Here is a 24,905-nt window from a genome sequence, read left to right on the forward strand (position 1 = left end):
TGTTTGACTTTTCCTGATTTAGATATCAGTACCATATTTGTGTCATAAAAGAAATTTGTTAAGACTCCCCTATTTTCCCAAATAGTTTATATAGTATTGGAATTGATTGTTCCTTAAACATTTGATAGAATTCACTTGTGAATCCATCTGGCCCTGGAGATTTTTCCGAAAATTCTATTAATCTCCTATTTCTTATTACATTTATCTGGTTAGATTTATCTAGTTCTGAGAAGAGAAAGTTGACATCCCCCAATAATATAGTTTTATTGTCTATTTCCTCCTATAACTCATTTAAATTTTCCTTTAATAATTTGGTAATAAAAGATCAAAGGACATGAATAAGTAGTTTTCAGAAGAAGACATTAAAGCTATCTACAGTTAGATGGAAAAATGCTCTAAATCACTATTGATTTGAGAAATGCAAATTAAAACAACTCCAAGGTACTTCCTCACACTTATCAGAGATGTCAAATGCTAGAGGGGATGAGGGAAAATGGGTATATTAATAAACTATTGGTGGAGTAGCAAACTGGTTCAACCTTTCTGGAGAACAATCAGGAACTATGCCCAAAGGGCTATAAAATTGTGTATATCTTTGGATCCAGCCATACCACTACTAGGTATATACCCCAAAGAGATCAAAGAAGAAAAGGACCCATATGTACAAAATATTTATAGCAGCTCTTTTTGTGGTTCATAAATTGGAAATTGAGGGGATGTCCATTAAATGTGGAATGGCTAAACAAGTTGTGGCTTACAATTGTAATGGAGTACTATTGCATTATAAGAAGTGATGAGGGATATGGTTTCAGAAAAAAAAAAAACCCTGGAAAGACCTATATGAACTGATGCAAAATAAAGTGAGAAGAACCGCAAGATCATTGTGCACAATAGCAACAATGTTATATAGTGATCAACTTGTAAAAAAAGCAAAAAACTTGACTACTCTGGTCAATACAATGATCCAAGACAATTCCAAAGGACTCTTGATGAAAAATGCTTTCTACCCCCAGAGAAAACTGATGAACTCTGGGTGCAAATTGAAGTATAATTTTCTCATTTTATTATTATTTTTGCTTTTTTGGTGATATGGCTAATATGGGAATATTCTGCATGATTTCATATGTATAATTTATATCATATTGTTTGCCTTCTCACTAGGTGGATGAGGGGTAAGAGGAAGTGAGAGAATCTGGAACTCAAAATTTAAAAAGAAAAGAATGTTCAAAATAAATAAATAATAATTGTGGAAAAGAAAAAATAATTTGGATGCTATGTAGTTTGGTACATATATGTTTAGTATTGATATTATCTCACTGTCTATGGTACCTTTTAGGAAAATGTAGTTTCCCTGACGATCTCTTTCAATTAGGTCTATTTTTGCTTTAGTAAAATTCCTTAGCTTTGTTATTTCACATGAAGCATAAGAGATTCTGATCCCACCCCTTATCTTTTTAAAATAGTATTTTATTTTATTTTTTCAAATTACATGTAAAGATAGTTTTCAACATTCATTTTTGTAAGATTTTGAATTTCAAATTTTCCTCCCTTCCCTCCCCCCTCTTGAGGCCAGCAAACAATAGATTATACATTACAATCATGTTAAACATATTTCCACATTAGTCATGTTGTGAGAAAAGAATGAGAACAGAAGGGGAAACCACAAGAAAGAAGAAACGACAACAAAACCCCAACAAGGACAAAAGTAAAAATAGTATGCTTCCATCTGCACTCAGATTCCTTGGTTCTTTTTCTGGGTGTGGAGTGCACTGTCCATCATGAGTCTTTTGGAATTGTCTTGGATCATTCTATTTTTAAGAAGAACTAAGTCTATCACAGTTGATCACAATATTGCTGTGTACAATGTTCTGGTTCTGCTGACTTCACTCAGCATCAGTCCACATAAGTCTTTCCAGGTTTTTCTGAAATCTGCCTGCTCATCATTTCTTTACAGCACAATATTATTCCATTACATTCATTTACCACAACTTGTTCAGCCATTCCCTAATTGATGGGCATCCCTTTAATTTCTAATTCTTTGCCACCACAAAAAGAGCTGCTTTGGGGGCAGCTAGGTGGTGCAGTGGATAGAGCACTGACCTAGGATTCAGGAGGACCTGAGTTCAAATCTTTCTTGGTGATGAATTTAGTCTTACCCAAATCCAGCCATGTTAGAAAAAAATCAAGTATTAACTTTCTGCTATGTGCCCCTCAAAACACAGTATGATATAGTGAATAGAAAACTGATCAGAGTCAGGAAGACCCGAGTTCTAGGTCTGATCTATTTGACTGCTTGGGGAACCTCTCCATGCCTGAGGTAACTTTCTAGGACTCTTAAGTTGCAAAGAGGTGTTGATTTTCCTTGGTAGAGATTTCTCACTGGGAGTTCCCTAAACTCATAAAGCCAGAGGTCTGGTTAAAACAAAAAAGCAACTTATCTTTTATTTATGTCTTTGCTTCCAAGTCTGATGGCTACATTTTCAGTAAGTACCACCTAAAATTACAGGGGAAAGTTAGTAATGAGAAGAAACCGATGGGTTTAAAAATTAGAGTCTGCATGGAAAATGTGTTACTTACAAACTAATGGAATCATTCTCTTTTTTTCCCCCCAGAGTCACTTTACCAGCCATTGGAATTTGTAGGAACAATGAAAGATAGGAGAGATGAAGAAGGTTTTATAGAGGTGAGAAGTTAAGTAATTCAATAGTTGCAAAAAAACCTGTCAGGTTTACTTATCCCTTGCCTTTGGAAATAATATTATATGTTGACACAAATGTTAATACACATCTGTATTAACTATGCAATAAAGGGAATGGGGGGGCAGTGGTACAATGGAAAGAACACTGCCTCTGGAGACAGAGGACCAGGGTTCAAATGCTACCTCTGATGCTTACTACCTTTATGACCTTGTAAAAGTCACATTACCTCCTGAGGTCTGTTTCCTTGTCTTCAACAGGATGAGGTTGGACTAGGGGGTCTCTGAGACCACTTCCAGTCTGACATCAGTGATCCTAAGTGTTTGGTACTGTTCCCATCACATATATACAGTTTGGTTGTTGAAAGGGGCAAATAAAGAATATTTGTGTAAGAAAAACTGATAAAATCCACTTGTGAAGAAATAGTCTTTCAGATAAAATGTTGAAGTAAGATACATTATTCTGAAGACTCCATAGAGAATTGCCCCTCAGATGAATATATTGGGTCCTTGAAAGCAGAATAATGACTAAGGTAATGAAGGCTACATGAAATTGAGATCCATCAGTTTATTTGCACGTGACTGTTTTTTAGTTTTGACCTTTATAATTGACAAAATTACAAATCAAAGAATTTCAACAACTATGCAAAGATTATATAAGAATTTTGGGGTTCATAGCTGGAACAGCTTAGAATTTACATGTGTGTTATAGAAGAACAAGTGAAAGAAGCAATAGTGAAGGGCCTGGATTTCCTATAGCAGCCATTTTTGTGTGTGTCAGTTTCTCAGTCTGCAAAAATCATTCTCTTCTCTTTTCTCTCCTCCTCCCATAGAACCAAGTGTTTGCCTCTTTCACCCTTGTTTTGTTGGATTAAACGAGAAAATATTTGTAAAATATTGTGCACAGGGGGCAGCTAGGTAGTGCAGTAGATAAAGTATTGGCCCTCAAATCAGGAGGACCTGAGTTCAAATTCGACCTCAGACACTTGACACTTACTAGCTGTGTGACCCTGGGCGAGTTACTTAATCTTCATTCCCCCACCCAACCCCCCCCCCCAAAAAAAATATACATGCACAATGTCTGGCATGTGGGAGGTGCTTGATAATGCTTGTTCCCTTCTTTCCCCTTTGTGACACAGTATCTGAACAGGTACCAGCTGACTAATCTTATATGAAAGTTTTGGTTCTGATCCCTCTACCAAGAATTGTATTAATTAAGAAGATGACCAAATCAATTTCAGTCTCTTAGCCAGGCAGGTGTAGGTGAACTCACTCTGGAATGCTGGGAGTTTTCAGCCAAACTCTGGCTTTGAATGGGGGAATCAAAGTAGTAACTCCTCTTTTACCAGTATTTCTAAAAGCCAGAAATTTTCTAAGTGAAACAGTTGAAACTCTTCTCATCCTTCGGCCCTAAGGAAGACAGAATTTTTAAAAAGCTTCTTTATGAAACCCCAAAGATTATCATTTTGTACTAGTTTTCTTTATTCAGTTTTGCAAGAATGAAATCCTTCAGGGAATTGGGCATTTTATTGTCTGGATCCCCAGCCTGTGTAACCATGAGGGGAAAGGTGAACAGGAGGCTGGCAAGGAAGGATTTTAAAAAATCAATAGTCCGGCACTCAAGCACTCAAATGGATCTGAGATTTCACTGATTCAGTTCCCTGATGATGTAGACCACCATCAATCCATGGCTGACCATCTGGTGCAACTCTTGTCTGTGTCAGGATGATCAATCCAGAGTCAGAAGGCTATTGAGTCCAATCCCTTTGTTTTACAGATGAGGAAACTGAGCACTAGGAGGGTTAAGTGACTTGCCCAGGGTCACACAGCTAGTGTCAAGTGTCTGAGGCCAGATTTGAACTCAGGTCCCCCTGAATCCAGGGCTGGTGCTTTATCCACTTTATCCACCTAACTGCCTCCCCCCAGTGCCCTATCCACTCTAACAGATCCCCAGAGCGCTTACCCCAAACATGTAGGAGGACTTCCTCGCTTTCTCCTAACGATGATGTCACCATTCATTGACCTAGAAATTACAATGCATCATTTCACATCATAATACCACCAATCTTTCCCAGCTCTTCAGTAGAGCTGAGGGGTAGGAAGGCAATGGAGAACACAGGGAGGATGCAGAAACAGTGGGAAAATGATCTTCATGAGGAGACAGAGTCTCTTGTTACCTCACCTGCTGTCGACAAAGCTGTCCTCGTCCCTCCATGCTCTCACATTTCTTGGGAAAGGCAATTTAATCTGTCAGACTCAAATTTTAAAAGACAAAGCCTTTGTGTCACTCCCCACTATTCACCTGAAAGCAGGCTTCTTCTGAAGTCCCTCCTCCTTAGGGTCATCGATTTAGAGTTGGAAGGGATCTTAGAGGACAGGTCCAGTCCCCTCATTTTACAAAGGAGGAAGCTGAGGCTTAGAGGAAGTAAACCAAGAATTGGTAAACTAGAAATGGCCCAGTGAACATCCCTAAGGAGTCAGAACAAGAGAGGAAAGCTCAGCAAAATGTCTGGAGTGGACACAGTTGGGTCCTGCCCATCACTATCCCAAGTATATGTAGCCTTGACTCTGTCTCATCATGGTACTTTAGATATCAATGGAGAACTCCATTTGGCTATCCTTTTGCTTGTCAAGTTGAAAAGAATGAAATTTAGAAGCCGGTAGGGGGCATACTAGATAGCATTGGAGTCAAGAGGACCTGAGTTTGAATCCTGCCATAGACTCTTACTGACTGTGTGACCTTGGGCAAGTTACTATACCATTACAAGCCTCAGTTTCCTCATTTGTAAAATGACCTCTAAAGTCCCTTCTAACTCTAAATCTAAATGACCTATTATAAATTGTCTCGATTCCCTTGTATAGCTTTTTAAAAATATATCTTATAAAGAAACATTATTGGCCCATTTTCCCACCAAGAGTTAGTAGTTTATAGTGATAAACCTCAGGGTGTGTAGAATAGATCTGCAGAGAACACTACTATTTTAGTAATGTAAGCAAGTGCCATTAAGGTAATTAAGAACAGAAATAAACCCAATTATCAAATGAATTTAGGGGCTTGGGGTTATCTCTTGTGCCAGTATGCTTTGCAGGGAAACAGGTTTCAGGATACTCATTTTAGAAGAGTTTTGGGTGGTTGTTAACTCAAAATGCTTTTTATTTTCATTTTCTTATCAAAATGTTGCATTTAATTAAAGAAAAACTACCATAGCTAATGTGAATCTGGAGAGTGGTTTTCATCATGTGGTATGCTAAGATTTCAGTTTATCTTATTGTTACATCATTAATAGTTTGGTTCATTGGCTTCTATCTCTGAGCAGAAGGCTTTGGGAAGAACCCAAGTCAGTCACCAAGCACCTACTATGTACCAGGTACTCTGCTAAGTCCTGAAGATACACTTATCCTTCAAAGAAACTATGTACATTAGATGTCAAAAGAGGCATGGATTGTCATTAAACCTGTTGCCCCCCTTTGCTTATTGTTACATATACCCCCCTCCCCCAATGCAGATGGCTTTGTACCAACATATGAAAAACATGGGTTCTTTTAATCAAGCATTTGTTAAATGCTTACTGTGCGCCAGGTGCTCTGTTAAGCTCTGAAAATACAAAAACAAAAATGAAACCATTCCTGACCTCAAGGAACTTACATTCTACTAGGAAGGGATACAACATATTTAGAAACAAATGAACACTAAACATGTGCAAAGGCAATACAAAGTGATTCTACTCTCTACCAGAAGACCATCTCACCATCCTCATTGCTATCCCATGCTAGCTCCTGTCCCTACAACTACAGTTTGTCAGAGTAGAATAATCAAATCAATACTATCCTTGTTTCTTGAAAGGGCATGATGATTGACTCCATAATGGATTCCCTAAACCCAAACTCCCTTCTCAAATTCTCCTATATTTGGTTCTATCCTCCTATTAAAATGTAAGCGCCCTGAGGGCAAGGGCTTGTCTCACTTTTTGTGTTTGTATCCCCAGTGCTTAGCATAATGCCTGGCTCATGGTCTACTCTTAACCATACTTTTTCACTGGAGATTCAAGAAAGGGTCCTTAAATAGGTAGCATTTGAGATGAGCCTTAAAGGAAACTCAGGATTCCAAAGACAGACATGAGGAGAGAGAACATTCCAGGCACCTCGGGGCAACCCATGAAAAGGCAGATGGAATGTTGTGTACATGGAAAAGCATGTTTGACTGTGGTGTAGACTAGATGAAGGGGGAATAATGTGTAAATCAACCCAATCCAATAAATAGTAATAAGTGCCTACTATGTGCAAATCACTGGCAATAAGAAGACAAAATGCCTCAAAGAACTTATATTCTACTCAGAATGGAAGGGAAGAGATACAACACATAAACAGAGAAGTATAAGCACAATAATTTGAGGAGGGGGGTCCTAACAATTAAGGGGCTCAAGAAGGGGTTAATTAATCATTGCTTTTCATTCATTCTTTCCATGACAGTATTGAAAGAGTTTACATGTAAAGGAAAGAGAGTTGACAAAGACATTTTTTCTCTGCCTTGTTGGTTGAAGATGGAGCAGTTAGTTGTCAATCTCCTTTCTATTTCTTTTTTTGGTAAATTGTATTTTATTGTTTCCAATTACATGTAAAGATACATTCATTATTTATAAAATTTTGAGTTCCAAATTTCTTTCCCTCTCTCCCTTCCCCTTTCCGCAAGACGGCAAACTATCTGATATAGGTTATACATGTGCAATCATGTTAAATGTATTTCCACATTAGTCATCTTGTGAATGAAGAAACAGAACAAAAGGGAAAAACCACAAACACACATATACACACATGAAAATTGTCTGCTTTGATCTGCATTCAGACTCCTCAGTTCTTTCTCTGGATGTGAAGAGGATTTTCCATCATTAGTTTTTTGGCATTGTCTTAGACCAAACTATCTTTACATGTAATTGGAAAAAATAAAACACTATTTACAAGGGGAAAAAGGAATTGTCTTGGATCATTGTGTTGCTCAGAAGAACTAAGTCAATCACAGCTGATCATCACAAAATGTTGTGTAAATGTTACTGTGTACAATGTTCTCCGGCTTCTGCTCACTTCACTCAGCATTGATTCATGTCTTTCCAGGTTTCTGCCTGCTCATTGTTTCCTACAGCACAATAGTATTCCATGACATTCATATACCACAGCTTGTTCAATCATTCCCCAACTTATGGGCATTCCCTTGATTTCCAATTCTTTGCCACCACAAAAAGAGCTGCTATAAATATTTTTGTACATGTGGGTCCTTTTCCCTTTTTTATGATCTCTTTGGGATATAGACCTAATAGTGGCATTACTGGGTCAAAGGATGTGCACAGTTTTATAGCCTTTTGGGCATAGTTTCAAATCACTCTCCAGAATGGTTCCTCCTTTCTATTTCATTGACAAGCTGCATAGGAGACTAAGGGGAAGGAGGTGGGGAAGAAAGAGGCCTCTGGGGTCTACTCTCCCATTAGGCATCCACCTTGATAACTCAATACTAGCTTTGGATCAGCACTGTATTGGTGTATCCAATCCTGGCAAGGCAGCTTGGTGAGGTAGAAAGAGCAATAGATTTGGGATCAGAGGACCTGAGTTCAAATCTTGCCTTTGTCACTGACTAGGTATGTGGCTATAGACAAGTCACTTACCCTCTCTGGTTCTTAGTTTCTCCATCTAAAAATGAGGGGACTGGACCCCATGTCCTTTAAGGTCCCTTCTAGCTTTAAATCTATTACCTCTGATCAACCAACCATCAAACATTTATTAAGTGCCTACTGTCTACAATGCAGTGTGCTCAGTCTACCAAGACAAAAACAAAACAAAGTGACAGAGAGTGGTGGAGTCCCCTACAAAGGGGTAGGAGGAAGAGAGGAGGAGTAAAAGTGAGGTTTGGGGGTCATCCAGCCTACTCCTTCCCCATCCTGGGCAGCTCTTCCTGGGTGTCCCTGTTTTCTCTACTGAGTTACATGTCATTCAGGTATAAGGAAGCTAGGGACTGTCGGCAGTGGAATTCCTAGGGGCATTCAGCTTATTTTCTGGGCAGGACTGAAGCCATTATGTCAGGGTCCTCATTGGCTTTGTTGTTGCTGGCTAATAAGGCTTTTGGTCAATTAATCATGTGTTTATCACTAAGTGAGTTTTTTCAACTTGAACAATTTATATATGTATATATGTATATGTATATATATGTGTGTATACATATATGTATACATACATATATGTATATATACATATATATGGCTCCTTTGTTGACTATTATTAGCTTCTTGATACTCATTTAAAAAACCCAACAACACTTTCCCAATGAAGTCATAGAAGCATAAAAATGATTCCTTCCCCCTCACTGCTGTGTTAACACACCATCTCCCCAAAGTCACATAGTATGCAAAGTGTTAATGCACACATAATTCAATACTCCATTATCCCTTGTTTTCAGACAGCCTTGAAATACCTCATTTGCCTCTGAAGCTTCGAGAGGCATCTTGGGAGTTAGCACCCAAGACAGAGGGTTTCCCCATCTGCTTTCATTCCTCATCCTTCTCTCACCTCATCAAACCTCTAGCATATCTGCAATTCAAGAAGCATGGAGACTAACTGCCGAGAAAGCAGAGGGCTTTCTCTATCACTCTCAGGCATTTATTTGCCATTCTCAGCACACTGATTTTCAAAGTAAAAAAATAAACACAAAAAACCCACACAAGGAAGGAGAAGAATTTCCCCAATTCACGTCTAATCCACAGGGGTCATTTTATTTGACTCGGTTTAGTTTTCTAACAGATGGCTGGTGGAGATGGATACTGATGTCAAATTGTGTTTGAAAAAGAAATTGGATCTGGTCCAGATCGACTCTAATCAAACCAGAGACATTTTTAAAGCAGCTACTCTGTACCATATACCAAATTCTCTGGGGGTACAAATACAAAAATGAGCAAAGTCCTGGCTTCCAGGAGTTTAGTTTTTATTGAGGAGAGGTCGTCGCTTTTTAGGTATGTCCAACTCTTCATGACCCCATTTGGGCTTTTCTTGGCAAAGATGCTGGAGTGGTTTGACATTTCCTTTTCTGAGTTCATTTGACAGATGAGGAAACTGAAGCAAATAGGGTTAAATGACTTGCCCAGGGTAACACAGCCAGTGTTTGAGGCCATTTTTGCCAGCTCAGCACTCCATGCACTATGGCGCCACCTAAGCGCCTAATATATGGAGAACAGATTTTTTTTTTTTAAATGAGCAAGGCAGTAGTCATTGAAAGGATCAGAAAGGGCTTTGTGTAGATAGTGGGGTTTAAACTGAGTTTTGCAGGAAGTAGGAGATTCTACCAAGCCAACATGAGGAGAAGAACATTACAGAGCACTTATGTGCCAAGGAAAGTGATGGAAAGGCAAAAATGAAAGTCCCTGCCCTCAGCTAGCTTCTGTTCTACTGAAGGCAATAACAGAGAAGCAAATGCAAAACACATAGAAATAAACATGAAGGAATTGGGGGGGGGCGGGGCAAATGTGTTAACTCAAGCAGGGAGAGAAGGGATTGAGCAGCATCTAAGTTCAGCTTTGAAGAGAACCCCCAGGGAAGATTGAGAGCATTCTAGGCATGGTCATAGATGTAAAATCTTGGACTGAGAGCAGAGTGTAGGTCTGTGTTTGTATTAAATTGCTCTACATGATAATGTTTTTCCTAAATGGAATCTCTCCCCTAAAACCTTGTAGCTTGGTCATTTTTTTCCCAAACTATATCAGCAAAGTTACTGCTTTTAGTGATAATAAATAGCATTTCTGTAAGACTTCCAAATCACTTAGTGAATATTCTCTCGTTTTAGCCTCAAAACAGCCCCGGGAAGTAGTTGTTATTACTGTCTCTATTTCACAGATGAGGAAACTGAAGGAGAAAGAGGTTAAGTGACTTGCTCAGGGTCCCACAGTTAGTAAGTAATGGAAACTGGGAATAGCAAAGAGACCAGTGTTTTAACTAAACTTGCTTTACATGAACCCCCAGGTCAGAACCTCTTAGAAAAACTAAAGTAGTATTATTTCTGGGCAGTATTATTTGTCTTTTTCAGGTGAGAAAACTGAGGCTGTCTCGGGGATCATATTCAGACTTGAGAGTTTCAATTGCCCAGCCCCTGGACAGGCCACAAAGAGTACAAAGCCCCCTGGATATTGTCAGTTTTCCTTTTCCGTGGCACACTCCAGGAAACAGCCCTAATCATTCTTCTCAGGCTTAGGGACTATGGTCCTTTCTGTCAGCTGGTGTTATTGATGTCATCCAGCCCACACTTGGAGAGCAGGGCTGTTCTCGCTCATAAAAGCCACAGGCTATAAATCCAAAGCATTTAAAGAGTCTCTAAGAAGAGGGTTTAAAATAAACCTTCTTTTCACCAGCATCCCTCCCGTCAAGAGACCCAGGTGGCTTTGGGGTCATTTCTCAAACGATGAAAATAAAGCAAGATGACTCCTGTAAGTCAGTCATCTTTTCTCACGCCAGCCTCAGAGGGCTGAGCCAAAAATATCCACTGCTTGAGAACACTTTCCTTGGCAATGAGAGAGAGAGAGATCCTGTGGAAGGGATGATGGATTCAGAGGCTAAGGATCTGGGTTCAATTCCTGTCTCTCTCACTTGCTACCTGGGTAACCCTGGGCAAGTCCGCCAAATCCTCCAGTCCTCTGCTACATCTGTCAAATGAGGGGGCCTGGACTAAAGGGACATCTACAATCTTTTCCAATTCTACATGGGCGAACCTGTGAAGAAGGTGGAAAATGCTCAATTCTTCTCAAATGGTTTTGATGGTAGAATATCAGGATCCTGAGATGAGAAAGGACAACCAGGGGTCATTTGGTCAGTTCCTCTGTCTCTAAGGAACTTGAGGAAATGAGGGGTTTCAGAAGGAGTTGGGGTAGAACTGGAGCCAGAGGACTCTAGTTCAAACTCTGATGCTTGCCAGCCCTGTGATCTTAGGAAGTAACTATAGTCTTTGGGGTCCCATTTCCATATCTGAATAATAATGAGGGGGTGTGATTAGATGACTTCGAAGGTTCCTTCCTAGTCTCATCTATGATTCTAAGTCCTATATGACAGATGAGGAAATTGAGGCTCAATGAAATTAATTCTTTGCCTAAGGTCACACACCACCTCCAGTCCCCTTGCCATGCTGCCTCCCTGGTAGACAAGTAAAAAGAAGGGCCTGGGAGCAGGGGGAGTCTCTTCCAGGGCAGTGTTAACTGCGAATTGGTACAGAGAAATACTTTTGTAGCCCTCCGATTTCCTGTTTCTTTTCAGGGCTCCTAGCTTCAAATTCTGATTCTGCCTTTATCACCCAAGTGACCTTACACCTTACCTTCTTACATGCAAAACTGAAAAGATTCATCTAGGCAGCTCTAAATGTGATTTTGGTTTTAAATCAATCCTTTCTTCTCTTCCCCTCCATAGGAGATCTTTCCATGCATCAAGGACTTAACCAGTGAAATGTTTACAGACTTCCTGAAGCACCTTTGCCAGTGTGCAGATGACTTCTGGGAAATAGTGAAACATGACAGATGGAGGCAGAAGTTTTTAAACCTCTTCTTGTCCTGTGATGTTGGAAAGGTGAGCTACCTGAGATCACTGGCCCCACCTGGCTCTTTCCCATTCTTATGTCCGTGGATGATAGAGTCACAGGTTGAGAGCCCGAAGGTGCCTTAGAGCTATTCTAGTCTGAGCCCCTTGTTTTACAGATGATGAAACTTGGGTCCAGAGAGGTTAAGTGATTTGCCTAAGGTCACACAGCTGGTAGATAGCAGAGCTAGGCCATGAACCTGAATTCTTTGACTCCACCTCCAGCATCCTTTCCATGGCACTGACCTGCCCTCCCCTGGATTAACTAATTCCTTGCTTTCTGTTCACTTCTGTGCTGGCAGAGCACCTTTTCTCAGGGAAATACATCCCAGGGAATGTGGGCAAGAACTGGAAGCCAAGTGGGTACTCCTCCACTGGGGAATGGCTGGACAAATTATGGGTTTGGAGCATAACAGAATATTACTGTGACACAGGGAATGACGACGATGAGGAATTTGGGGAAATGTGGACAGATGTGTGTGAACAGAGAAAGGGTGACACAAGCAGGATGCTGTTTGTGGGAGGACGCTGCTCAATGACAATGATGTGAACGAAAGGAACATTTAAAGGAAGTTAAACCCTGAGTAACTTCATCTTTGTCCCTAAGAACAGATGAGACACACCTCCCTCCTTGTGACAGACAGCTGGAGTACTCCAGGGGCAGAATAGTGAATACATTGTCAAGGAGTGTGTTTCTATCAGGAAAGGGTTTGTGGGGTTGTGGTTTGGGAGGCCATCAGTGGACCTCGACTACCAGATGGCCTTGGAATAGTTCCGATGCAAACGTGATGGAAATAGCTTATTGTGACGTGGACACGGTTGCATCCTGAGAGGGGAATAGCTGGCAGATTCCGACCTGAGTGGCCAGGAAGAGATTTCCAGGGGGAGTCCCCAGTCTGTTTTGCCTGTTCCCTCATTTGCACCTTCCTGCCAGTTCTGGTTCTTCACTGCCAAGGAGTGCTGAGACCTTCTTTGGTGGCTTGCTCAGGGGCTCTCAGATGACAAAAAGCGACGTGCCAAGAATGCTGGTGTAGAGGCAAGTCTTTTCTGGGAGACAGAATTGTCCCTTTGAAGGTGCCTTCCTTCTTCAACTGCAGGAGACTGGGTGGAATGTGATTCATGGCTCCCCTTCCTTCTGTTTCAATGCGTGTTAGAAGAGCATGGATACTGTCATTTTTTTTTTCTACACCAGATTGGTGATTTCATCGGCTTGGATGGAACAGACATTGGCCTTCCTTTCCCAACCCACACACGTCCTAGCAGATGGGGTTCCCAGAGCCTGGCCGGCTACGACTCTCCCACAGAGAAGAGGTGGGAGGGATCTCCCTAAGAGGTTTGGGTGATTCTTATGCCACTGTCTTGAAACTCTACCCCCCACCCAATCCTGGTATGTTCCCTCCACTGTTATCTGCCAGTAATAGGATCCCAGTTCCATTTAATCCATTAACATTATTTAGTTTTTACAAAGGGATATTTGCTGCAAAGATATAGCAAGAACAGAAATGACAAACATTTCCCCCATCACCTGGGTGGTACATACATTCTCCCCTTATACTGCAAGCTTTTTTTTTTTTTTTTTTAGTGAGGCAATTGGGGTTAAGTGACTTGCCCAGGGTCACACAGCTAGTAAGTGTTAAGTGTCTGAGGCTGGATTTGAACTCAGGTCCTCCTGACTCCAGGGCCAGTGCTCTATCCACTGCGCCACCTAGCTGCCCCTATACTGCAAGCTTTAGGGAGAGGGCACCCACACAGAGCAGAGTTTTTACACAGCATTGACCATACCAGGTTCACTCGCAAATGAGACGTGACTGAAAGACAAATGAGTCTGCATCTCTGCTGCCACTCGCCTGGCACTTAACTCTTTACCATGTGTCTTCCAAGAATTTTCACCGTGACCTCCAGCTTCCTGACCTCTGGTGTCTCATCATTCTGACCTTTTCAAGCACACAATGTCCATCTCCAATCTCCTTCACCTAAAGTTAGGGAAGCATTGCCACAACAGAGAGAAGAGTCACAGCCGGGGCAGGTGATCTTGGGCCATGTGGTACTTGTGGGGGAGATAAAGGCTTGAGGTCTCTGTCCCCACTCAGGCCTCCTCACCTCCTCGCTTGAGCACAGCCACTAAAGATAGAGGGTAGGCTGGCTTGCTTTGGCCAGCTAGTGTATTTCCTTCCCACCCACACTACCAGTCATCAGTATGACCAGAACCAGTTACAAAATGTCTACACATGCTCCAAATTGGGGAGCCAGGCATTTCCATCATACATCATGTCTTTCCAGAAACAGGCTCCCTGGCTTCTTCCTGGGATTGCAGCACCCGAGGCTCACTTACCCTTCCCCCACTTCCATAGGGAACTCTCAATAAAGAAACTTCTGCCTCTGTTATCTACTATGTATGTGCTCTTAGACAAGTCATTCAACTGTAAGATAGTTCAGTTCTTCTAATTCCCTTCTAGTAAGGGAACCTAGCACAACCCTCACATATATACTTTCAGGGACTTTTCTTACCTGGTAACCAATGTTACCCTCACTATAACCCTCTGAGGCAGAGGGAGGGAGATGGAGTTATTTCCATTTTAGAGATTAGACCATTGAGGCACAGAAAACAAGACAGTGATAGTGAGAGGATTTGAATACATTTCCTTGTTCTCAGCCGAATACTTTTTAGTTGAGCACATTATTGTAACTTGTAAACTGAACTCACAATTTGACTGGATATCAATGGAACCTTCTCTAAGTGGATTCGGCTTTTCACCTTCATTAGCGTTAATAATAATAACAACTAAAATTCATAAAGAGCCATAGAATTGGCAAATTTACACTTTATATATGCTATTTCACCTGATCTTTATAACAACATAAGAGGTTCTATTAATCCCCATTTCACAGTAGAGGAAACAGGGGGTAAGTGACTTACCCAGGGTCACACAGCTAGTAGGTGTCTGAGGCTGGCTTTGGACTTGGGTCTTTATGACTTTAAGTCCAGCGCTTCACCTAGCTGCTTGGAGAGTTGCTGGGAATCAAAATAAACAAACAGGGGGCAGCTAGATGGCGCAGTGGTTAAGCACCGGCCCTGGATTCAGGAGTACCTGAGTTCAAATCTGGCCTCAGACACTTGACACTTACTAGCTGTGTGACCGTGGGAAAGTCACTTTACCTCCGTTGCCTGCAAAAAAAAAAATTAATTATAAAAAAAAAATTAAAAAAAATAAACAAACAAACAAACAAATAAAGGAACAAACAAATGAATGAATGAGTGAATGAATGGATAGATAGATAAATAAATAAATGAATGAATAAATAAATAAACAAACAAACAAATAAATAAATAGAGTTGCTGAGAATCAAATGTATAAAGGACTTAAGGGGGTCTCTGACATTCACCAAATTGTAGGATTCATTCCTTAATGGGGTCAGCAATGTCACCTTTCTTTGCTTCTATCTTCTTAGGAGCCTCTTACCTGGAGGAGAGTAACCTCTAATCTTTTAGGTAGTCCATTCTGTGATTTCAGCCCAAGGATATGGGCTGACTCAGAGTTGGAAGGGAGGCATCTGGTCCAACTTGTAACTGACCAAGAATGCCCCCTTCAACATCCCCAACAACTGGTTGTCCTCCCTTCCCCCTCCAATGAAGTGGAACCCATTACTTCTCAAGGCCTTTGTCCATTCTACTTTTGAATGACTCTGATGGTTGGGAAGTTTCCCCTTCAATCTTCAGATCTAAATTCTGTCCCTTCTCCTTGTTCCTCATCATGCTCTCTGAGGACAGGTGGGGCATAGTGGGAAGAGGAGCAGGCTGGGATCTGGAGGATGCCGGTTCTCTTCGAGGCCCTGATACTGACTACCTGGATGACCTTGGGAAAACCCTTTCATTTCCTATAGACCTCAGGCCTTTGTAAAGTGAAGAAGGGGGTGAACCAAACGCCAACAAGGAAGGCCCCTTCCATCTCTAAAGATCTGACTCTAAGTCACCTAATTTCCTCGAGGCCTCAGTTTCCTCATCTGTAAAATGAGGGAGTTGGACCTGATGTTGCTGAAGTGCTGTCTAGCTCTAAAGTGCCGACCCTAAATCTATCTTCTCTTCCATGTGGCAGTTCTTCTTTTACTTTCCAGTGATCACATTTGCCCATCTTAAATCTTCTCTTCAGCCCAAACTTTCCCACTTCCCTTTTTTTTTTTTGTGGGGCAATGAGGGTTAAGTGACTTGCCCAGGGTCACACAGCTAGGAAGTGTCAAGTGTCTGAGGCTGGATTTGAACTCAGGTCCTCCTGAATCCAAGACTGGTGTTTTATCCACTGTGCCACCTAGCTGCCCCCCCCCCATTTCCTTTTACTGCTCTTTTTCTGCCATGAAGTGAGGGCCTTTCACCATCCTAGTTGTCTTCTGGAAACCTTAATCTCTGCCCTCCTGATGTTTGATCCACCTTCCAATGACTAAAACTTGAGCCTCATCTCCTCCTCCTTCCTGCCTCCAGGCTCCAACTCATCAAGAATGAAGAGCAACAAAGTCATCTCCATGAATCTGGCTTTGACTCTGGCTTTCCTACCTTCAGGTTTCTTCTCTGACCTTCTATCCCACCTGTCTCTAAATTAGTAAAATGTTTTTTTAAAAAAGTAAACAAAAAACTCCCCCCAAACAAACAAAAAATACTATTAAAGGCCAGCATAGTATTATTTGTCTGACCATATTTAATATTATTTGTGGATGAATATAGTATTTAAAGGAAATCCCAGGTCTCTCAATTAATGACATTTACATTTAAGAGCAAAATTGCTAGAGACAGAAATGATTAATATTCATAGGTTGGTATAATGGAAAGAGCCCTGGCTCTGGAGTCAGAGGTCCTGGATTCAGAGGTCCTGATGTTTACAATTTATGTGATCTTGTGTTGTCTCTTTATCTTTATGTGCCTCAGTTTCCTTACCCATAAGACGAGATTAAACTAGATGGTATGACCTTGGACCAGTCACTTAACCTCTTCCCTCAGCTTCATCAACTATAAAATGAAAGCATTTGACTAGATGGTCTTTGAGATCCCTTCTAACTAGAAGCAAAGTTTCTTAAACTGTGGGTCTTTTCCCCATTTGGGGTTGCATAACTGAATGTGGGGGTCTTGAAAATTTTGGCAACAGTAAAAGGTTATGCATATCTATTTTTTATACCTATATACGCAGGGGAATTTTTTTTTTTTTTGGCGAAAAGGGGTCAGAGTGGAATAAGTTTTAAGAAGCCCTGATCTAGAGGAACAAAGTTGGCAAAATCAACCAATCAATTAATTAAGCACTAACTATGTACAGGCATTGAGCTAAGTGTTTGGGCTATAAAGAAAGGCAAACATCATCCCTGCCCTTAAGGAGCTTACATTCCAATGGGGGAGACAACGTATAGGAATCGGAATAATATAAATATAATTAATATGGTGTAAAGGGAAGATAACCTTACAGAGGATGGAGACATCTCAGCAAACACTCACTAGTCAAGGTTGAACACAATTGTTTGTGAGTTTATCTTTAAAGAATATGTTTTGGCTAATGCAATTGTGTGTGTATGAGAGGGAGACACACACACAGACAGAGACAGAGACAGAGGGGGAGACGGGAGGGAGAGAGGGAAAGAGGGAGAGAGGGGAAAAGGGGGAGGGAAAAAAGGGGGGGAGGGGGGAGAGAGAGAAGTAGAGAGGGAGAGGGAAAGGGAGAGGAAGAGGGAAAGGGAGAGGAAGAGGGAGGGGGGAGGGGGAGGGAGGGAGAGAGAGAGAGAGGGAGGGAGAAGTAGAGAGGGAGAGGGAAAGGGAGAGGGAGAGGGAAAGGGAGAGGAAGAGGGAGGGGGGAGGGGGAGGGAGGGAGAGAGAGAGAGAGAGAGAGAGAGAGAGAGAGAGAGAGAGAGAGAGAGAGAGAGGGAGGGAGGGAGAAGTAGAGAGGGAGAGGGAAAGGGAGAGGAAGAGGGAAAGGGAGAGGAAGAGGGAGGGGGGAGGGGGAGGGAGGGAGAGAGAGAGAGAGGGAGGGAGAAGTAGAGAGGGAGAGGGAAAGGGAGAGGAAGAGGGAAAGGGAGAGGAAGAGGGAGGGGGGAGGGGGAGGGAGGGAGAGAGAGAGAGAGAGAGAGAGAGAGAGAGAGAGAGAGAGAGAGAGAGAGAGAGAGAGAGAGAGAGAGAGAGGGAGGGAGGGAGAAGTAGAGAGGGAGAGGGAGAGGGAGAGGAAGAGGGAAAGGGAGAGGAAGAGGGAGGGGGGAGGGGGAGGGAGGGAGAGAGAGAGAGAGCGAGCTACCACTGATCTATTGCCCAGGCTGTTCTTTGCCTCGACATGTCCTGTTGCACCACAGTCTGGGGGAGCGCAGGGTAACCCTTATAGACAGCAGAAGCTTGAGAACGGTACTACCAGTGGAGGAGGTTTTGTGAAGCAGAGCTGAGCTGTTTTGAGCCTTCATTTGCATTTGCTTGATGACAGAATAATTAGGCAGCCCTGATCCTGCATTGACCTCAGTGATTTGTCCTTGTCCCCGTCGCCAGGTGCAAGGTAGATTGCCGGCAACTCCCAGATAGCTCGATGGAGCTTTATTGCTATTTAAAAAATGCATCGAGCCCTTTGGATGCCATTCTGTCTGCTGGTCTGCATGTCTTCACAATTCCATATCCAGCACGTGTCCGGATTCCTCTTTCGCTTGGGTGCTTTTTGTTGTTGTTGTTTGTTTGTTTTCTTATTTGTTTGTTTTTGCAATTGGGTTAAGTGACTTGCCCAGGGTCACACAGCTAGTGTCAAGTGTCTGAGGTCGGATTTGAACTCAGGTCCTCCTGACTCTAGGACCGGTGCTCTATCCACTACGCCACCTAGCTACCCCTGGGTGGTTCTTTGCACACACCGAGTCGGGGGTGGACGCAGCTAAAATGAGACAAATGCAGGCCCTTGTCCCATGACAACTCGCCTGCACAGTGACCCTCCATTGGTCAGGCTGTCTCCCTTTGGCTGTGCCCTTTGGCGTCCGCTGATTGTTTCAGTGTTCATCAGGGGTGCATGGGAAGAAGGGCTGTGCGTGAGTCATGGAGCGCGGGTTCAAATCGCCGCTCTGCGGATTACTTCCTCAGTTGTCTCGCCTGTAAAACGAGGAGGTCAGACCCGCCTGGATTGCCTCTGAGGTGCTTCTGTGCCCTGCCTGCTCCCTGGGGTCTGCTGCTTCCCCACACCATCCCCCACTTCCCAAAGATTCTACCCTTGTCTGCTAAGCCTCTGCCTCTCACCACGCACATCAAAGGGCTTCTGACCATCTCATCTTGAGCAATGTTCACATACTGACCCATGCCATTCAGACTTGAGCCCATCTGCACCCAGTTCATTCCTCCATGTAGATCTCTGACTCTAGTGTGCCTAGACCTGTAGCATTAAGAGGAGATACTAGAACTGTAAGTCCGAGGCGATATCTCTGGTCTTCGAGAGCCAATTTCAATGAGATTAAATTGTTAACAGGGTCTTGATAGAATAGGGCTGGGGGTGGGGAGAGAAGAAAAACAAGACGAGAGTAAGAAGCTTTCATAAACGATAAAGACCCAGAGGATATTTAAAGACTCCATAGAAAACTGTTCAGTTCACTAGGCATTTTTAAAGCATCTGTTTTATGAAAGGCACTGTTTAGGTAGTGGGGATAAAGAGATTTTACTACATATATATATATATATATATATATATATATATATATATATATATATTTTTTTTGGTGAGGCAATTGGGGTTAAGTGACTTGCCCAGGGTCACACAGCTAGTGTGTAAAGTGTCTGAGGCTGGATTTGAACTCAGGTCCTCCTGGATCCAGGGCCAGTGCTCTATCCACCTAGCTGCCCCGCTGATAAAGAGATTTTAAAATGACAAACTCCCTGCTCTCCAGCTGCTTCTGTTCTCTTGGTGTGTGGAGAAGGGAGTGAGGGTGGATCAAGGAATATGAAATGTGCACAGATAAGAATAATGTCATAGCCAGCTTTTATTTACATAGGACTTTAAGGGTTTGCAAAGCAGGCTTTCCATATACATAGGATCTCATTGGAGCTTCACAACCACCCTGTATGTAATATGATTTGCCCAGCCAGTTGGTAGGTGACTGAGGCAGGATTTGACACCTTTTCCCCTCCTTCCTGATTCTAAGCTATTACTCTATTCACTGTACTGCCCTAGCTGCCCATAGAAAGCATCATGTGATCTGGGCAAAGAAAAGAACCAGAGCGTTCTAGGAAGATGTGAATAATGAGAGACCTCTTTTGATTGGAGAGAATCAGAGAAGGCTTCGTGGAGTAGGTGGCCCCTGAGCACATTCTTGAAGGAAGAGAATTATTCTGAAAGGTAGAAATAAGAGGGGAGTGAACCTCACACCTAGGGGACTGCCTGTTTGAAGGCCTAACTTTTGGGATGGCTGCTGGTGAGTTTAAGGAATGGCTAAGGCACCAAATCAACAGCATTTCCATATAAGGTGGTTACAAAGTCCTCATATAGTTTAACCTTTACTAACTTTAGATGTACACATCATGTAAAGGGCATAAAAATGATTTTTTTTAATTTAGAATTTTATTTTGTTTTTTCCCCAATTACATGTAAAAACAATTTTCAACATACATTTTGAAAACTTTGTGTTCCAAATTCTCTTCCTCCCTCCCTCCTCACCCCACCCCCATGAACTCAAGCAATTCAATAGAAGTTATACCATGTAATAATGCAAGACATTTCCATATTAGTCAGGTTGTAAAAGAAAACAGACAAAAACACTTAAGAAAAAGAAACTAAAAAATTATGCTTCAATTTGTATTCAAACACCATCAGTTCTTTCTCTGGAGATGTATGACTGCATTTTTCATAAGTCCTTCAGAGTTGTCTTTGGATCATTGTATTGCTAAGAATATCTAAGTCATTCACAGCTGATCATTTTACAATACTGTTACTTTGCATACAGAACATTTCACTTTTTAAAAAATATTTATTTATTTAAATTTTCAACCTTTGTTTAGATAAGATTTCCAGTTTCAAATTTTTCTCCCCCCCTTCTCCCCCTCCCCTAGACAGCAGGTAATCTGATATAGGTTATATATATATAATAACATTAAACATATTTCTGCATTAGTCATGTTATACAAGAAGAATCAGAGCAAGAAGGAAAAACCTCAAAAAAAGAAAAACAACAGCACCAAAAACAAAAGAAATAGTATAGTCCAATCAGCATCTATATTCCACAGTTCCTTTTTTTTTTTCTGGATTTGGAGAGCCTTTTCCATCATGAGTCCTTTGGAACTCTCTTGTACCGGTGGATTGGTGAGAAGAATCTAGTCTATCACAGTCGATCAATACACAGTGTTGATGATAGTGTGCACAATGTTCTCCTGGTTCTGCTCATCTCACTCATCATCAGCCCATGCAAGACCCTCCAGGTTTCTCTGAACTCCTCCTGCTCATCATTTCTTATAGCACAATAGTATTCCATTACATTCATATACCACAACTTGTCCAGCCATTCCCCAATTGATGGGCATCCCCTCAACTTCCAATTCCTTGCCACCACAAAAAGAGCAGCTAGAAATATTTTTGTACATGTGGGTCCTTTTCCCTTCTCCATGATCTCTTTGGTAAAAAGACCCAAAAGTGGTATTGCTGGGTCAAAGGGTATGCACAGCTTTATTGCCCTTTGGGCATAATTCCAAATTGCTCTCCAGAATGGTTGGATCAGTTCACAGCTCCACCAACAATGCATTAGTGTTCCAATTTTTCCACAGCTTCTCCAACATTTATTATTTTCCTTTTCTGTCATTTTAGCCAATCTGATAGGTGTCAGGTGGTACCTCAAAGTTGTTTTAATTTGCATCTCTCTAATCAATGGTGATTTAGATAAGTTTTTCATATGGGAATAGATAGCTTTGATTTCTTCATCAGAAAACTGCCTGTTCATATCCTTTGACCATTTCTCAATTGGGGAATGACTTGGATTCTTATAAATTTGATTTAGTTCTCTATATATTTTGGAAATGAGGCCTTTATCAGAAGTACTGGCCATAAAATTGTTTCCCAGCTTTCTGCCTCCCTTCTAATTTTGGATGTATTGCTTCTGTTTATACAAAAACCTTTTAATTTAATGTAATCATTTTGCATTTCATAATATTCTCTATCTCTTGTTTGGTCATAAACTGTTCTCCTTTCCAAAGATCTGAAAGGTAGACTATTCCTTCCTCTCCTAATTTACCTATGGTATCACCTCTTATGTCTAAATCATGTATCCATTTTGACCTTATTTTAGTATAAGATGTAAGATGTTGGTCTATGCCCAATTTCTGCCATACTAATCTTCCAGTTTTCCCAGCAGTTTTTGTCAAATACTGAGTTCCTATCCCAGAAGCTGGAGTCTTTGGGTTTATCAAACACTACATTACTACTGTGTCTCCTGTGCCCAGCCTATTCCATTGATCCTCCACTCTATTTCTTAGCCAGTACCAGATAGTTTTGATGACTGCAGCTTTATAGTAAAGCTCCAGATTTGGTATAGCTAACCCACCTTCCTGTACATTTTTTTTCATTATTTCCTTTGATATTCTTGACTTTTTGTTTTTCCAAATGAATTTTGTTATTATTTTTTCTAGCTCTATAAAATAATTTTTAGGTAGTCTGATTGTTATGGTACTGAATAAGTAAATTAATTTAGGTAGATTGTCATATTTACTATATTAGCTCTGCCTATCCATGAGCAATTGATATCTTTACACAGTACATTTCACTTTGCATCAGCTCATGTCAGTTAAAGAGTGATTTTTTTTGGGGGGGGGGTGAGGCAATTGGGGTTAAGTGACTTGCCCAGGGTCACACAGCTAGTAAGTGTTAAGTGTCTGAGTCAGGATTTGAAATCAGGTCCTCCTAACTCCAGGGCTGGTGCTTTATCCACTTCGCCACCTAGCTGCCCCTAAAAAGTGAATTCTTAAAGTTTGTATACACTAGTGCTCTTGACTTGGAGTTAGTTAATTTTTATTTGTCTACTGAGTGGCAGCTAAGAAATGGTTTCAGCAAATTGGAAAAGAGGTTTTTGAAAAATGAGTCACAAATGATGGAGGTTGGGTGAAGGGTTAAATCAAGCTTAATATTTTGAAAATATTTTACATTAAAAAATTAAATATGCCATTAAAATGCTTAAAATTTTATGTCACTTACAGTGTGTTTCTATCATTGTTATTGTAAAGTTATTAAGTATTTAAGTTGCATAAAGAATTTATAATTAGCCTGCAAAATAATAACAAAACTTAGGTAGCAATAATAGAAAGGGAAAGCTCATTCAAAATAACTGCAAAATGAGTAAATGTTTGGGAGTCAATCTCCCAAAGCATGTTCAATAGTAATAAGTTTGTTTACAAAACGCTCCTTAAAGAAATAGAAAAGAATTTAAATATCGAGAGAACATTCAATGCTCATAACTGGGTGGTGCCCAGATAATAAAAGTGACAATCCTCCCAAAGTTAATTTCCAGATTTAGTGCCAAGGCTATCAAAATATCCAAGGGACACTTTACTCGACTGGATAAAATGATACCAAAAGGGAAAATTTAGAACAAATTATCTAGGATAGCAAGGGAAATAATGGAAAAAAAGGTAGGAATGAAGCAGGGATAGTGCTTCCAGACCTCAGCTTGTAAAGCAGGAATCATCAAAACCATTTGGTACTTAGGTGAAAAATAGAAAAGCATATCAAAGGAAAGAACCGCTAAATGGCCCTGTTTTGCTGGGATGTCAACTGGGTGAAGGGGCACACTGAATGAATGAATGGTCTTGTTAAGGAATCTCTAAAAATTTGGAAAAGCATGGGAATTTATTCACCCAGAAATAACAGTTTTTGAGCTGGAAGGATCTTCAGAGACTATGTAGTTCAACCATCTTGTTTCATTGGTGGAGAAATTGAGGCTTAGGAGTAAAAATGAAATCATGTCATGTATATAATGAACCTTAGACCTTAAGGATCCACTCACTGTAAACATTTTGCCTAGATGGGGTTCCTGGACCGAGAGAGGACATTGACATTGATGGAAAATTTCTATGACAAAAGCCCGAAGATGGTTAAAAAGCTATTCCGTAACCCAAGATATTGTAAGTAAAACAACAGTCTGTCAGGCCAAGGTGGTATGTTATTGCCATCTCCATCACTATTGTGACAGCATTGACCCAAGTTCACCTTACTCCTACTTGAAAACTTTACCCCATTAGTTGCTTTGGTGGAAGGAAAGACATAACTAAGGCAGAACAATCCGGGCTTTCCCCTAGGGTAGAGGAATTTAGAGGACATTGTCAAGCATTTTTAGTCCTTTAGCAGCAGAAAAACAACTGAAGTTAGCTATTAAGAAAAATTAGTTAAAATAGGAAACTACTATTGTGCCTTACCCTACTTCCCAACACATTTTACTCAACTGCAATCACCCATTTAAAATGTTGGTTTAAGGGAAGCATTTTGTGCCATTTGTCCCACATGTAAAAATGACTCATTAAGGCTCAGCATATAGTAAGTGTAGCATTGAGAACTCTTCTTAGTCTCAGAGACAGATATCTTTTTCAATGGTGTCATGAGAAATGTGCTCAACTAGAAGTCAACTCCCAGTTACTTAACCTTGGTTACCAGCTAAAGTTATT

General features: G+C 41.1%; 1 protein-coding gene across 1 annotated transcript in view; it reads left to right on the top strand.

The window, feature by feature from the left end:
* The window catches only part of EFCAB5 (EF-hand calcium binding domain 5), a 139,848-nt gene that overhangs the window by 61,566 nt on the left and 53,377 nt on the right, over positions 1-24,905 (top strand). The window contains exons 5-7 of the mRNA XM_044005291.1: positions 2,613-2,683; positions 12,122-12,277; positions 24,269-24,368. Coding sequence (XP_043861226.1) covers positions 2,613-2,683; positions 12,122-12,277; positions 24,269-24,368 — 327 coding nt within the window. The remainder of the gene's footprint in view (positions 1-2,612; positions 2,684-12,121; positions 12,278-24,268; positions 24,369-24,905) is intronic.

This window comes from Dromiciops gliroides, chromosome 4 (assembly GCF_019393635.1).
Source record: "Dromiciops gliroides isolate mDroGli1 chromosome 4, mDroGli1.pri, whole genome shotgun sequence".
Lineage (NCBI taxonomy): Eukaryota > Metazoa > Chordata > Mammalia > Microbiotheria > Microbiotheriidae > Dromiciops > Dromiciops gliroides.